Source organism: Montipora foliosa, chromosome 14 (genome assembly GCF_036669935.1).
Source record: "Montipora foliosa isolate CH-2021 chromosome 14, ASM3666993v2, whole genome shotgun sequence".
Taxonomy (NCBI): Eukaryota; Metazoa; Cnidaria; class Anthozoa; order Scleractinia; family Acroporidae; genus Montipora; species Montipora foliosa.
The window spans coordinates 7,929,311-7,944,310 of NC_090882.1; the positions used below are offsets into that span (position 1 = coordinate 7,929,311).

The 15,000-nt window shown below is 42.5% G+C and overlaps 1 protein-coding gene across 2 annotated transcripts in view; it reads right to left on the reverse strand.

Moving 5' to 3' along the window:
- LOC137984982 (outer dynein arm-docking complex subunit 2-like) overlaps nucleotides 1–15,000 on the reverse strand; it is a 41,224-nt gene that overhangs the window by 14,484 nt on the left and 11,740 nt on the right. For both annotated transcript variants that reach the window (XM_068832354.1, XM_068832355.1), the window contains exons 11-23: nucleotides 14,538–14,597; nucleotides 13,986–14,106; nucleotides 12,610–12,672; nucleotides 11,524–11,670; nucleotides 11,043–11,115; nucleotides 10,014–10,150; nucleotides 8,558–8,779; nucleotides 7,451–7,561; nucleotides 6,767–6,921; nucleotides 4,887–4,947; nucleotides 3,153–3,334; nucleotides 1,811–1,874; nucleotides 882–932 (exon numbers count right to left, since the gene is read on the reverse strand). In XM_068832354.1, coding sequence (XP_068688455.1) covers nucleotides 882–932; nucleotides 1,811–1,874; nucleotides 3,153–3,334; nucleotides 4,887–4,947; nucleotides 6,767–6,921; nucleotides 7,451–7,561; nucleotides 8,558–8,779; nucleotides 10,014–10,150; nucleotides 11,043–11,115; nucleotides 11,524–11,670; nucleotides 12,610–12,672; nucleotides 13,986–14,106; nucleotides 14,538–14,597 — 1,447 coding nt within the window. The remainder of the gene's footprint in view (nucleotides 1–881; nucleotides 933–1,810; nucleotides 1,875–3,152; nucleotides 3,335–4,886; nucleotides 4,948–6,766; nucleotides 6,922–7,450; nucleotides 7,562–8,557; nucleotides 8,780–10,013; nucleotides 10,151–11,042; nucleotides 11,116–11,523; nucleotides 11,671–12,609; nucleotides 12,673–13,985; nucleotides 14,107–14,537; nucleotides 14,598–15,000) is intronic.

Genomic DNA, 15,000 nt, shown 5'->3' on the forward strand with positions numbered 1-15,000 from the left:
ATTACAGGTGCATACATTAACTTTGGAATTTATACGGAAAATAGCAGTCTAACAATAATTGGGTCTGAGAAAAAGATCTCTTAAACCAGGGGCACTAGTTGATCTCTCATTGTCGTTAGGGAGCTTAAGCAAAGACGACGACGACGGCTACGAGAACACCACAAAACAATAGGTTTAAATAGCAAAAACAATAGTTCTGCACGCCCTGCAGGTGCGTTTTACATTTTGATACATTTCTTTGCCGCTCTCGACTTGACAACGACGTGAAATGATCAAATTTGAGGTCATGTGGGAAACGAGAGCACCTGACGATGAATTTTCAATTTTCTCTTTAAACATCCACACCGTTCTCACCCATTTTATTCTTGGAACGTGGGCTCACCCTTTCCAAGCCAAGCCACTTGGAGTAATCGCAAAATTATTACAGTAACGGGAAATAATATTTTAAGGCAACGTTCTCGGACCGTCGTAGTCGCCCTAGCTTAAGGTCCCTATAGACCTCTTTCATAATGGCGGCCAAATAAAATACGCTTTTGTTTTCATGCTAATAAGCCTTTCTAGCCTCGCTACGACGAGCGAATTTCAAAAGAATAATTGTTTCAAAGTGAGGCTGCCAGCGGCGCCTATATATGGTGATGTCCGATCTCAGCCATAGATCCCTTGCTTGAAAAGCGTATTTGAATGTGTTTTAATAGAAAATGCGCCATATAAATTCATTACCATTACCATTACAATTACCAGTAAGTCTAATTAACATAAATACAAAAGAATATAGAAGAGGTCGCCATTTATGAAAGTGGTCTACAGGCAAATCTTGTGTTTCATAACGTTTCTGTTTGAGACCCAGTTTCTTAAATCTCCAAGTGCCGTTATTCACACACCTTAGCATTTTCGATGCAGGGACAAATAGCCCAGGCTGCACTAGACTGCACCTAAATCGACAAAATACACCATAACTGTTACGAAGAATGCTCTGTGAAGATCCAAGATCGTTCGTGCTTATTCCGGTAAATATCGACCAAATGTCATTCCACGTTGACGTTGTTGGAAGCGGCGGTGGGGGTGGTGATGATGACCGTGATGATGATGATGATGATGATGACGACGACGAAGATGATGACGTTGATGATGACGTTGATGATGACAACGATGATGATGTTGATGATTACGATGATGATGACGACGATGATGTTGATGATGACGATGATGATGACGACGATGATGATGTTGATGATGACGATGATGATGACGATGACGATGATGACGACGATGATGTTGATGATGACGATGATGACGACGATGATGATGTTGATGATGACGATGATGATGACGATGACGATAATGACGACGATGATGTTGATGATGACGATGATGATGACGACGATGATGATGTTGATGATGACGATGATGATGACGATGACGACGATGATGTTGATGATGACGATGACGATGACGATGACGATGATTATGACGACGATGATGACCGTGATGATGATGATGATGATGACGACATGATAACGATGACGATAACGATGACAACTTTATTAAAATCTCAAGCATTTGTAGCCGAGCACAAGTACTCTAGTAATTATAGGGAGACCACAAATCAATTAAAATCAACTCTTTTTTAAAAAAATATTAAATCAAGTGAGCTGTCAAGTCAACAGGGAGCTGGTCAATTAAGAGTTCAACTTACATGCCGTATTAGGAGAATGAAATGATTTTAGAGTATATGGAATTTCTTCTATTCTAAAAAGCAGGAACAAAATCATTTACAAAGTGACTGAAAAAAAAAATCGGGCAAACACACCTTATGGTTGTTGGACTTAAGTAACGACCAGAGAAGACGCACTCCGTCGAGACGATCAATAATACTGAAAATATACAGAGGATCCAAAGAAAATTGTCCATTTCTGAGTTCATGTCTGCCTACCCTTCAATGCGAGTCCAAGTGCAAAGTTTGGTTTTCATTCATACGTAAAGTAAAACTTCGCACATAGACTCGCTTTGAGAAGAAGGCAAACATTAACTCGGAAATAGCGGACTGAAATACATTCAAAGCCTATAAGAACTAAATTACCCCAATGGCAACTAACAAGAAATGCTGACAAGCAAAGGGCCAATCAGAACGTAAGGAGAATACGCACACTCAGCTGGCGCTTAGGGCGGGAAAACAAGTGTCTCTGATTGGGGCGAGCTTTTCAAGCCAATTACTAGGTGTAGTAGAGCGGTTTTCAACTGACTGTCGAAAGTAATTGCGCGATTGCGATTGCCGCGCTCAGTGATTGGCTAAGTCTAGCGCCAGTTTATCAACCAATGAGAGGGAAAACCGAAACCAATCCGGCTTGCACGCGCGATTTTTCCCACGCTTTGAGCAATTTTCATGGAATTGGTACGAATTTGGATTGGTTTGTTGCGCTGTTTGTACGTGCCGTAATAATTGGTCGAAGTAATTACTTTGGTATTGGTTTCACGACACTCAATTGAAAAACAGAAGCAATAGACCAGTTTCGTATTGTCACCGTTAGACTGGATCTAGCATGAAATGGAGGCTAATGCGGGGGCAATAATTTGCATGTGGAAGGATTCCCCCGCATTAGCCTCCATTTAATGCTGGATCCAACCCAACCGTTAGAATTTGAAACTGGCCTATTCCCACGCCAAAAGCTCTAAGAGACTTCTTGTAAACTGCAAACGGTGTTAACGTGGTCACATTCATCTTTGAACACGCGTGCAAATCTTGAGAGAACAATGCTGAAGCACGGCCTCCACGTGCCACTTACAAAGGAAATACCAACGTTCTTACGTACCAATACCAAATGCGAGACGTCACCTGATTGTTGAATTTGCAGTATGTAGCTAAAAAGATAGAGTTAGCTACGCATGTTTTAGCTGCCTATTTAGACTGGGATTTTCCCAGCGGATATGAGAAGCCTCTTTGAGCAACAACTGGAAACGTTTGGGTGCCATATCTAAAATGGAGAAGCAGCTCTCAAAACAGAGACTTAGACATTCCTCAGAGTATTGCAAATGTTGGAAAATGTGAGAAGTCCTGTCCCTTCTCTGATGCTCATGAATGCGCGTCTTCATCTCAACTTTGAGCTCACTGTGGAGGAAATTCTCAAACGAGAGAACACGTAATTTCTACTCACGCCATGTTATCAGGCTCGGTCGCACAGGCCCCCACTGCATTAGTGACATTGACCAGAAGAGCCTGGTTGGTACTGGTCAGCAGGTTCACCAGTGAAGGTATCCCTCCTGCTTTTCGTATGGTTGTTCGGTTGGCAGGGATTTGCGCGCACTCGCCCAAGGCCCCCACAACATTGATCAATACCTGTACAAGAAAGATCCTTTGTGTAAGACAAAACTGACTGTCCTCGTTCTCTCTCGTGTCTCAGAGTTTCAAATTGGACTCGTGTTAAAACTCGTCCAAACATTCTTGTCCAGTGATTCCGAATCGTGGCCGAGAGCTACTTATACAAGTGCAGCCGAGAACTGAGTTGGACTAGGGCCGAACTACCAGGATCAATCATGAACCCTTAAGGCAAGCTCCCCAACCACTGCCTTCTTCCGGAAAGTGGAAGGAACTACAGGATCTAGATTTTACATGTTATAGAGCGGTTTTCAATTTAGTGTCGAAAGTAATTAGCGAACTGCACTGTTTTTGTATTACTTCACTCAGTGATTGGGTCAAAGTTCTCGCGCCCCCTTTTTCAACCAATCAGAAGTGAAATCAAAACCAATCGTGGCTCGCGCGTGCACATTTTCCCGCGCTTTGTGTCAGCTACGATTAATTATTTCGAGTTTTGATTGGTCTACTGGATTGTCTCCGTCCTTTATGATTGGCCAAAGTAATTACTTTGGTTTTAGTTTTACGACACTCGATTGAAACTCGCTCTAAGCCCACCCCCAGGCTTAACTAAGAGTTTGAGCGTCCAAATCCAAACAAGTCGCATCCACAGAACTCTAACTCCCAGCTCTTCAGTTGCTAACCAGAAAATAGGACGTGATCTTCTGAAGATCATTGTCGTTGTGAATATATGAAAGACATTCTTGAACTGCGGTTTTATAACTCTAACCAAAAATGATCATCGCAGATACGAGCAACGTGAGCAATACCCGGGAAGCCTGAAAAAAATCCCGGCAGGGGCCCGCTTCTTGAACGTCCCGAAAACTTTTCGGGCCCGAGAAGCCATTTACGAAACTGCCATTCGCTTGTTTTGTCAAGCCGTTCTTTTGACATGTTTTCAAGACAACGAAAAGCATAATGATTGCGAAGTTTGATGGCTTAAAATCCCTCCGCTCATAAGGTACAGAAAATACGAAATTGCGACACCAAAAAAGGTCCCGAAAAGTTTCGGGACTTTCGAGAAACGGACCCCCGGCTTGAAGGGGTCTCGAACCCACGACTGCTACTGCCAGGATCATTAATGCAGGGATGGCGCAGTATTAAGATCACTCGGCTCCACCACTGTGGTCCGGGTTCGATTCCCAGAATTGGCGTCTCACGTGGGTTGAGTTTGCTGGTTCTCTACTCTGGGGCCCGTTTCTCGAAGGTCCCGAAACTTTACGGGCCATCTTCGGGTGTCACAATTCTCTCTGTATCTTAAGAACGGAGAGGATTTAAGTCGCCAAACTTCACAGTTATTTTGCTTTTTGTTACACAGCCTCTACACAGCCTACGATTTGACATTCTTTGATTTTTGCACCGTGTCCCGATTAGCGCCTTAGCGCGAAATACAATTGACACTTAAAGTTCAAAGTTCAGCTTAGAATCTCTACGTTTCTCATTATTTCAATCTCCTTCCCAGGGTCTTTCACCGCCGAGAGTAGGACGGGCGAAGAGATTTTACAAACAACCGAATCGAAACATCGCCATGACTTACCTCCTCAGGCTGCTCGTTTAACAAAGATACCAGCTGCTCGATTGCCTTGAGTTCTTGAAATCTATAGAAATGAATGAATGAATGAATGCGGCAATAAATTTCTTCGGCCTTTTTCGGAAAAATACGGCGATAGGTGAAGATCACTCAACAACGAAAAAAAAAACAAAGACGAAGTAAACAGTGCTTCGTTGGCTGTCAAAACAAAGGATGGATAGGTCCTTTTTTAAACGATGGCCGTGTGGTACTTATATTTAACTATCATGTAGACTGCTATTGGTGAGCAGTCCCTTCACAGTCAGTCGATCCGCCCGCTTCAGTCACACCGGCAAGAGTCAAAGAGGCAAGGGGAGAATGGGGAGAGAACAAGAAAAAGGGATTGCAGGCTTTTGCTAGCATGACTAAAGCAGGCGGTTCGACTAGCTGGCTTAGAAGTGATTGTTAGCAGTCTAACTATCATGTAGATATATAGTACCTCAAGTTACATTCTGGCCATTCATTCATGGTTGGCATAAGATTCCATCCACCAAAACCACCCCGGCAGAGAGAGAGACTGAGGTTGAATTCAAACACACTTCGTGACGCCTTGTACATAGTACTTCGTGTCAAGCCACCTTCACATTAACATTTAGATTTAGCATTTAGAATATCTATACAGAAAGTATCCCAAACATTCATAAAAGCTAACCTTAGGCAACTTAAAACTTTTCTTTAGTCCTAATTAGGCCTACGGTTAGCTTTTATGAATGTTTGGGATACTTTCTGTATAGATATTCTAAATGTTAATATGAGGGTGGCTTGACACGAAGTAGTATGTACAAGGCGTCACGAAGTGTGTTTGAATTCATCCTCAGCCTCTCTCTCTGCCAGGGTGGTTTTGGTGGATAGAATCTAATGCCGACCTTCATTCTGTCGGAAGAAAGGGTTCTGGATTTTTATTGTCGATGGTGACTCGGTGACACTCGGAAAAATCCGAGTGCTCCTTTTCTGGAGTCGAACCTTCGACCTTCCGATTATTAGTCCGTACGCTCTACCACTGAGCTATAGGCGATTCGTACCAGGGGCGGATCAAGGATAAATAACGACCGGTTTCCAAAACAACGAAAAAGTTTCTAGGGGGGTTCCGAGGGTATGCTCCCCCGGGAATTTTTTAAACTTTAACTCTCCAACCTCCCCTTTCCCGTGTTTCTAACCGATTGCCGTAAAACGGTGGAAACCGGTATGGATCGGCCGCTGCGTGCGAGCTGAGTATTTAAGTTGGTTTCGTTGAAAAGATGGCACATTTTAGGGACAAAAACATCGCTTACATCTTCGTTAAAGCTTCTTTACTAAGGTTTATCAACTTTTGGAAAGATGTTCCACTCAGAATTCCCAAATGTTTGGAAAACACCGGTGGCTCAGTTGGTTGAGCATCGGGCTGTCATGCGGGAGGTCGCGGGTTGGAACCCCGGCAGGTTCAGTACTCAGGAAAGAAAGTGCTGCCTTTGTAATTTTATCTGCAAATGGTTAGACTTTCAAGTCTTCTTGGATAAGGACTATAAACCAAAGGCCCCGTCTCACAAATATCCTTTCTGTTCCTTAGTTCCCTGTGGGACGTTAAAGAACCCACACACTATTCGAGAAGAGTAGGGGGTGGTGTCCCCGGTGCTGTGGCAATCTTTTTCTCTCCAACAGAAGTGGCCGGCTTAGCGTGATGTCTCTAAAAAGGCTTACGGTGTATGAGGTCACCTAAGCATGCAGAAACAGCCATCAGTCAAAAAGGGACTTTGCCGAGTGCTGGAACATGTAGTCTCCTACGCAGCCGCTCCGCTCCTCAGCCAACAGCCGCAACGCTCCTCCCCACACAAACAGCGTTGGAACATGTAGATGAAGATGAATCTCACCTGGTCACATTTTCACGATTGATTGAACACTTCCAAATGGCTCCTGTAGCAGCGGCGAGTAACTCCTTATTCTCAACATTGAACGATAAAGACACAAGAGGGTCCAGGCCTCCGTACTTTCGAACAAGCTCACGGGTTTCGTTGTCCTCAGCGCACTAGAAAAGAATAAGAGAAAAAAATTAGTACGAGTAAGAGAAAAAAGAACATTGCTGATTTATTGATACGAATTTAAAAACTGTCAAGATCATTTTGTTGCACGTATTTTTTAGGAACTAGGAACAAAACTGCTGCGTGATGGAGTTCACGATTTGTATTGACGTCACAAAGTGACTTTCTGAATTACCGTTGTTATGGGTTCTGCTAAAGGTAAGGGAAAGAACTGAAACTTTGTGCTGTCCCACAAAGTACTAGATTGACCTTACCACGCGGTTAAACTGTACAACCTTCTTCCGTGTAACTCTACCCGCAGCAACACCATAGTTGTTTGAAATTGTTATTTGTTTCCTCTTTTTAGGAGAACCTTAAATGAATTGTTAGTACTTTGATTACCAGATAGCAGTCATGCGATCACGAATCTGTTTGAAAGCAAAGGCCTTCATGACCTACAAGCCCCTGTATCCACCCATTCATGTCAATGCTTTTGGGTAGCATAGGCAAAGTGCAATGGTACTACAACAATCTCACCTTGAATATGGCACTCGCACAATGCATTTCGAGTTCTTGGTTTTCACTTTTTAAGTTTCTCACAAGGTCTTCTATCATACCTTCAGTGCGAATAGCAAGCCTGTAGCTAGGCTGAAACAAATTTTAAAACAAAGTTTTCTTGAAAATTTGTGATTAAACGCGATTTAGCAGGCAGTGCAGCCCAGTGGTTAGGACGCCTGCCTTGAGATGCGGAGATCCCGGGTTCAAGACACGTTCTGTCCACTGGTGTAATTTGTTCCAGGTAGTTCCTGGTTCAAATTCTTGGCTGCACTTGTAAATAGCCAACTGGTTTGCCTCCGGCCTGTTGGGATTCTTAATGCTCGGAGATTTTAGCTGCTAGCTATGATACTGATACTAATGATTGAAATGACAAAGCATTAACAAAAAAATTACTAAAATCTTAAGATGCCTTTCATAAACGTGTGACCAATGAAGTTTAAATAATAATAATAATAGAGCGGTTTTCAGTTGAGTGTCGAAAGTAATTAGCTAATTGCTTTGGTTTTGCATTTACTTCACTCAGTGATTGGTTCAAAGTTCTCGCGCCATTTTTTCAACCAATCAGAAGTGAAACCAAGACCAATCGTGGCTCGCGCGTGCACATTTTCCCGCGCTTTGTGTCGGCTACATGTAATTATTTCGAGTTTTGATTGGTTTACGAGATTGTCGCCGTCCTTTTTGATAGGCCAAAGTAATTACTTTGATTTTGGTTTTACGACACTCAATTGAATATAGCTCTAATAATAATAATAATAATAATAATAATAATAATAATAATAATAATAATAATAATAATAACAATAACGATGACGATAATGTATTTCTGGCGCATTTCTACTCTCAATAAAAATGCACCCAAGGATTAATTGGGTTAAAATCAAACACGCTAATAAAAATATTTGCGAAATCAATTATGCTCGCAGTGCGGATTATAGACGAAATTGAGAGAAGTGATCCCCGCACTTGGCTAGACAATTTAAGCAATTGCTTTATTTTGATTGAAGGCTAAGCCTCGGATATGGATACTGTGACTGTGTCACGCCGCTAGCATGACTTCAACACGTGACAGTCTAATTTTGTATTTACCTCTGTAGCACATTCTTGTAGTGTCCCCACAACAGGAATAAGCATTGCTTCATTGTTAGACTTGAGTAATCGAGCCAGGAGAGGTATTCCGCCGGCTTTGCGGATGGCTTGTTTGTTTTTAGTGCTTTTGCTACAGCTCCATAGGGCAAGTGCCCCGCAACGAGCTACATCTGCTTCCAGATCAGATGCATTTACAAGAGTCCCACAGTCCAGGAGTGACACCTGTCAATACAAATAGATGTCAAAGCCATTCTAGCGACAAAAACGACGACAATGTTTGACATTGATAAGTCCGCACCCCAACGGAAAGGTTATAGACTGTCCCTGGAGTGAAGAAGTAGGTGATTGCAATGGGATACTTTCTTGGGCGAGTGGACTTTGTGAAGAGGCTGACCGTGATTGGGGTTACATGGCAAGAGGTCCTGGGTTGAGCAGGTTGAGGTAGGTTGTGCGTGACCGGATGGGGTGGATGGTGAGTACATAGGAAAGGGGGTATGGGTGGGGTAGGAGGGGGGGGGGAACGGGTCAGGATCCTGGTGGTTCTGTGTGATATATCCTGCAATGCAAGCAATTAGATACACACCAATTTAGTAAGCTTCACCACGTATCCCCTACTTCAACATCACTCTCGTCAAGGAATACAGATAACTAACGTCACAAAGCGTCCCCTAGACTCTGCTCCTCAACTGAAGATGAAAATCTTCATTTACCTTAACCTAAAAATGACGCTCACCCCACTCACTTATCTGTAGGAAAGAAGAAGCAAATGCTCAGACTTCACGGCGCATTTCGTGTTGGATATCGCAAATGGGCGTGCATCTGGGTCTTGGTGGAGTGTTTGCTCAATTACCAGCCGCTGTTTCGAGAAATGAGCCAGCGCTCCATTCTCTTTTTGGGGAGGATACCCGAACTCGAGTGAGTTGAGCAAATCGAGCTTAAAAGTACGTTCGTGAGTGGGATGAGTATGGAATCGGTAAGGGTGAGGTGGAAGGCCATACTCTGAACATACTTCACTTTATTGTATCTCTTAGATAATACGCGCGCTATCATTGGCCAAATTAGCAGGCCATATTCTACAGTAGGGCCTGCTAAATTTGAAATTTTGTTTAAACATTCTCTAGCAAGTTCTTCATGTCGTTTATGCTAAATAAACTTGAAAAACTGTTTGAATCTTGCAACCAACTATTTCAAAAGGCCAAAAAGATTTATTCGTTTTTTTTTATTTTGGCGCGACAATCATTTGTGGCAGATGAACCTTCCGCTTGACTTCAACTAGTTTTCTTTCCCGTGCGCTGGTGTACCTCAGAGATATAATAAAGATCTTACTACCCTCGTTACGGATGCTCGTTTTTTTCCGTTGATTTATGGCCCGTGCTTCCGTAACTTACAGTACGGACCTCGAACTGCGTTAGCAAGAGGTATATGAGATCACCAAAGACTGTATTAGTTTTAATACCAATTTTCGTATTCCACCATATTGTCTAACAGTGCGTCTGGCTCTTCTGAATTTCGCAACATGAGCGATGGTCTCTGCCGCTAAACACTTAAGCTCTTCATTGTATCCAAGCAAGAGTTTTACCATGGTCTGCAGACCTGTCAAGAACAGAACAATTAGGCCAATATCATTGTAAAATGGTTTGACCACTGGGTCATATCATAACTAGGTGAAGTAAAATTCGCCAGGGTGAGTGTAGCAGGACTTTTGTTAATGACTGAAGGGAATAGACCATTTTCGAATTCTCATGGCTGGACTGGATCTAGCATGAAATGGAGGCTAATACGGGCAAATCTTTTCAAATCCAAATTAATTTACCCGCATTAGCCTCCATTTCATGCTAGATCCAGTCCAACCGTTAGAATACGAAACTGGCCAATCTAAAAAATAAAAAGGAAAATGCGGACCCTGGATAAATTTCGTTCTTGTTTGACGTCACAGTTCTGCTATCCCCAGTTTCCTTACTAGCGCGGTTTTATACCCCACCGGAAGTGAAGATTCCGATTTTTAAAAGGCTATAAGAAAACGGAAGGAAAAACGGTATGGAACTGAATGCAACGAGGACGGCTGCTGCAACTGCAACGCTACAAAATAATGGATACAAAGAGGGTTAACCCTCATATTTGATGTGAGCGAAATGGAATAATCTATACTCAAATACTCGTGATAGCGTAAAGGGATTAGTTCACCCAATCGTTCTGTTGCTCAAAAATCGCTTCCAATCGAGGTCTTTTACAACCTGAGCGGAGTTATCTTCAGCGTGAAGCAATCAGTGCACTGTCAGTGACTGGCATCACGATAATTGACCTGACTGTTCAGCAGAGACGTCTTGATTGCCTGTCACTTCAGCCGTGATACTATTAGTGAATTTTGATTGGTGCGTTTGGATAGCTCTTTGATTGGTCAACTCTCTGTAGGTATTATACATTTAGGAGTAACGGCTATGACAAAAAAAAAACGATAAGTTGATTACAGAATCATCTCTTTCACCTCCTAAATCAGCAATGGCCTTTCTTATAAGGGAATTTCTTGAGATCTCGCTCAGAATTTTCAAAGATCCAATCTACAAGAGGGCCAAGAAACAAAAACAAGAAAAGACAGAATCAGTTGATGAAATTGACGAGTCACTCTATTTGGGAAAGGAATAAAGACAGTGCAAAAGTGCAAGATAATCCAGGCTGCAAAGTATCAGAGGCCTGCAAGCAGGCTCCTCCGTTGAAAATGGCGCGATCGAAATATAGGGACTTGGTGACTAGTTTTCGAAACTAGTCATTAAGCTCCTATTCGACCACGTGCCATTTTTAACGGAAGAAGCTGCTTGCACGCAACCTCGTTCTCAGGACCTCTCCCTAGCCCAGAAGCCAAGGGAATGCGCGCTATCTGAAATTGGCCTGAGAGGCATCAGCAAGGAAAAATCCGACGCAGTAGTGTTTCTTTGAACGGACTCTCACCAAAAAGGAGTTTCGTATACCTTGCATTTGATTTCATCCGTTTCTAGAAGGTTAATCAACACTTCCAGTCCTCCAACATCCCTTATAGCCAGCTGACAAGTCTCTTGTTGTAAATTAAAGTCCCTCATGGCACACAGAGCTATAATAGTAGCAGTCTGATTTCCACTCTATAATGAAACAATCACATGAGGCTACACTGTGGCAGGTGATGAGCAAAATTCTTTGATGGGGTTAATATATGCATGTAGATTTAACCAAGCCCAAAAGTAGAGTCCCATATTATATATTCTTACAACAAGTTAACTTGGCTTGAGCCTGCGATCCAATTGAAAACCAATGCTTGGTCAGCGGTCAACTTAAAAACCTTGATAAGCTTTAAACTCAAGCCCGCGATGTAGGTTAAGTGCTACTGGTCGGCGGATACCTTGCTTTGACAGGTCTAAATTAACTATAACATGATGTCCAAAAAACAAAGATGTTCCTGCCAAAAAAATGCGGGTTGCACCATGGCATATATGGGGGGTTGGTCCCAAAACCAAATTTTTCCCCACAGATCGGTCACCATATTTTCTTACCAATGGTGCTTCGTGCGCGCGCCCTCTGCTATTAATTTAACTTTTTGGGGGGGAGGGGTGGTGTCTTCCCCCGCCACCGTTCTTAGGGGATAAATATTGCCTCTTCCCTAAAGTTAGTCGTTTTTAGGAGAGGGGTAATAATACCTCTCCCACGGTGACTGCAAGAGGCTTTCGAAGAAGTGGCAGTAAGATAAAACCATTCAGGGTTAGAAGTATACAGTGTGACTTACAGCCACTCTATGAAATGTCTTTCTCGCACCAGTGAAAACTTGGTTAAGAAGAATAAACCGTAGGTGACCCCCACACCCCGTGTTCATGAACTTACAATACTCAAAAAGGGAGGAGCAAGGAGTTCACAGTGCTGTGCCGGGTCTTCCCTATACTCTCCATGAAATGTCGATGCGCGAGTTTTAAAATAGGGGTACGGTGTAGGAGGCCTAGAAAACAGAAACAGCCAAGGTTAAGCAAGTGGCACTTTGCCGTCGAGTGCTCAAACATGCTGGCAGCCGCATATTCAGCGCTATGACATACCTTCAAGTATTTGACCAGTTTCTGTATCTGCCAATACTCTGATGGGAGATCGGCATTGGATTCCTGAAACGCAAAATACACATCAGGCCCCAGTTGTTCAAAAGGTGGAAAACGCTATCCACTGGATAAATTGCAATCCACAGGTTTCCCTATGACTTATCCACTGGATAGTGATTTATCTGGCGGATAACGTTATCCACCTTTTGAGCAACTGTGGCCAGGCGGTTTTCATTTGATCGCCGATAGACAGAAAACATTTAGTGATACCCTTAGCCAATCATAAAGAAGAAGACAATCAAATGAACCAATCACAACGCAAAAAAAACTACCAACCTCGTTTCCAGGGTCTCCCTTCTTTTCTTCCACTGGAGCGAAAGGATAAAGAGATCCTGGGAACAAGGTTGAGAAACTACATGCAGCCGGTGCTCAGCACGGGAAAACGAATACAAGCAAGTCTGAATGTGGCGCGAAACCAATTGCCAATTACTCAGCGTAGTAAATGCGCACCAAAAGCAATCCAAAATTATTGTCAACTTTCAAATGCCCTTTATCTTTCTTCACGTCAAGAAAATGAAATGACGAAATGAAGAAGTGATACTCGCACTTAACTTGACAATCAAGCAATTGTCTCTTATAGACAACTGAATGAATAGACCTTATTGGAGTTGAGCCTGCAGGCACATTTTCTTTTGTTTATAACTACATGCAAAAGAGGCTTGACGGTCAATTCGATACAAAATGACCCCTTAGCCTCGTTTATGCGGCAAAACCGCTGATAACTCTGATAAGGGCTATTGACCTGCTCCTAACTGTGTGGCTTCATAGCTCGGTCGGTGGAGCATTTCACCAGCATTGCAGAGGTCACGGGTTCGAATCCCGCTGAAGCTACTTCAATTTTTCAGGTGTCTATAAGAGACAATTGCTTAAAGCATGAGGATCAGTTCTACCTTTCGTATATGACCCACACTTCAAATATCCACATTCAAAATTCTTTCCTTCAAAATTTAATATGAGTAGGCAGGATTGTTACGTGGTTGGAGTACGGAATGTGCCCGCCGGGTCTCTGTATTCGAATCCTGCTTTCACTGCAGACTGGATGTGTCTCAGGTTCTTCCAATTCTGACTTCATCCAACTTTGTAAACAGTCAGCTGGTTGCCGCGTTCAGTTTAGATGTGTCACGCACATCCCATACATGTCATCCGTTTCACACGCACCACGCCTTGATTTTCACCATGCGTAAATACACGTTCATCACCATGATCTTCTTCTCCCGCCCTCAACATCATCAACATTAGCAACCTCATTATCCCCACATCCTCAACACATTTTATCACGTGGACAGGACCCCACAGAAAAGATGCATGGCACAACAGACCTGTCTCCTGTCTTGACTTTCTTCTTCTTCTTCACTCTCTGATGAACTTTCACTGAAGTCCTCCTCCACCTCACCCCTTCCCTGAGAACGTACAGAAACACGGCCTTGTTTTGTTGCCTCTCTGAAAAAGTATAACAATTAAGAAAAGGATTTTAGTAAAATCATAAAAAAATTATTTCCTTTACTTTCTTATGGTGGTTAACATAAAAGTAGCCAATGTCTGGGGAGCGGGCGGCTGTACACAGGCTAACAAAAAAGCATCACTTTAATATGTTGGCTATAACACACATCCAATAACCTTCATTGAGTTGGGAAGGATGATCAGCTTCATGTGGTTGCTTGGCAACGGGCATAAGGACAAAGTTATGAAAATTGAAACTGCTTTTAAAGTGTCAGAATGTAGGTCAGGTTTTATTTGCTAACAAAGCGCAAACTTGGATTGTTTACTTCACTTTCTTGGAGCTCAGTTTCGCACCTTAAATTTCCCATGCCTGATTCAACTTACACCTAGACATGACCGACTTTGAATGAACCAAGATACAAAGATCTTACCTGCTTTTGCTTTGTCGAGATCCTGGTTTCTTATCAGGGGTTCCTTTCCTGTCTCTTTTGCTAAAAGAAAATTAATGAGTGGTTAAGACACCCTAGTTGCATGGCTTGACATGAATACATACATATATGTATATAATTATGCATGAACTTTATTTACGTGGCTAATGAAGATAATTGGGGTCACCGGCGCAAAAAATTAAAATTAAGAACTAACAATTAACAATAAAATTATCACAATTAATTTAATTTTAATTAATTAACCCTTTGACGCCTGAACGGGCCAAAACCCGCCAGACTTAGTATTTTACTCTGTCTAACACCAGACGATTTTACTCATCAATGGGGAACCCCTGGCCCAGGAGTCAATGGGTTAAGAATTTATGAACTTATATTACTAAAAATCAATAAAAGCCAACAACTAAGAAGTTAATAGAATTCTTTATAAAAATAAACTCTCTGGAAA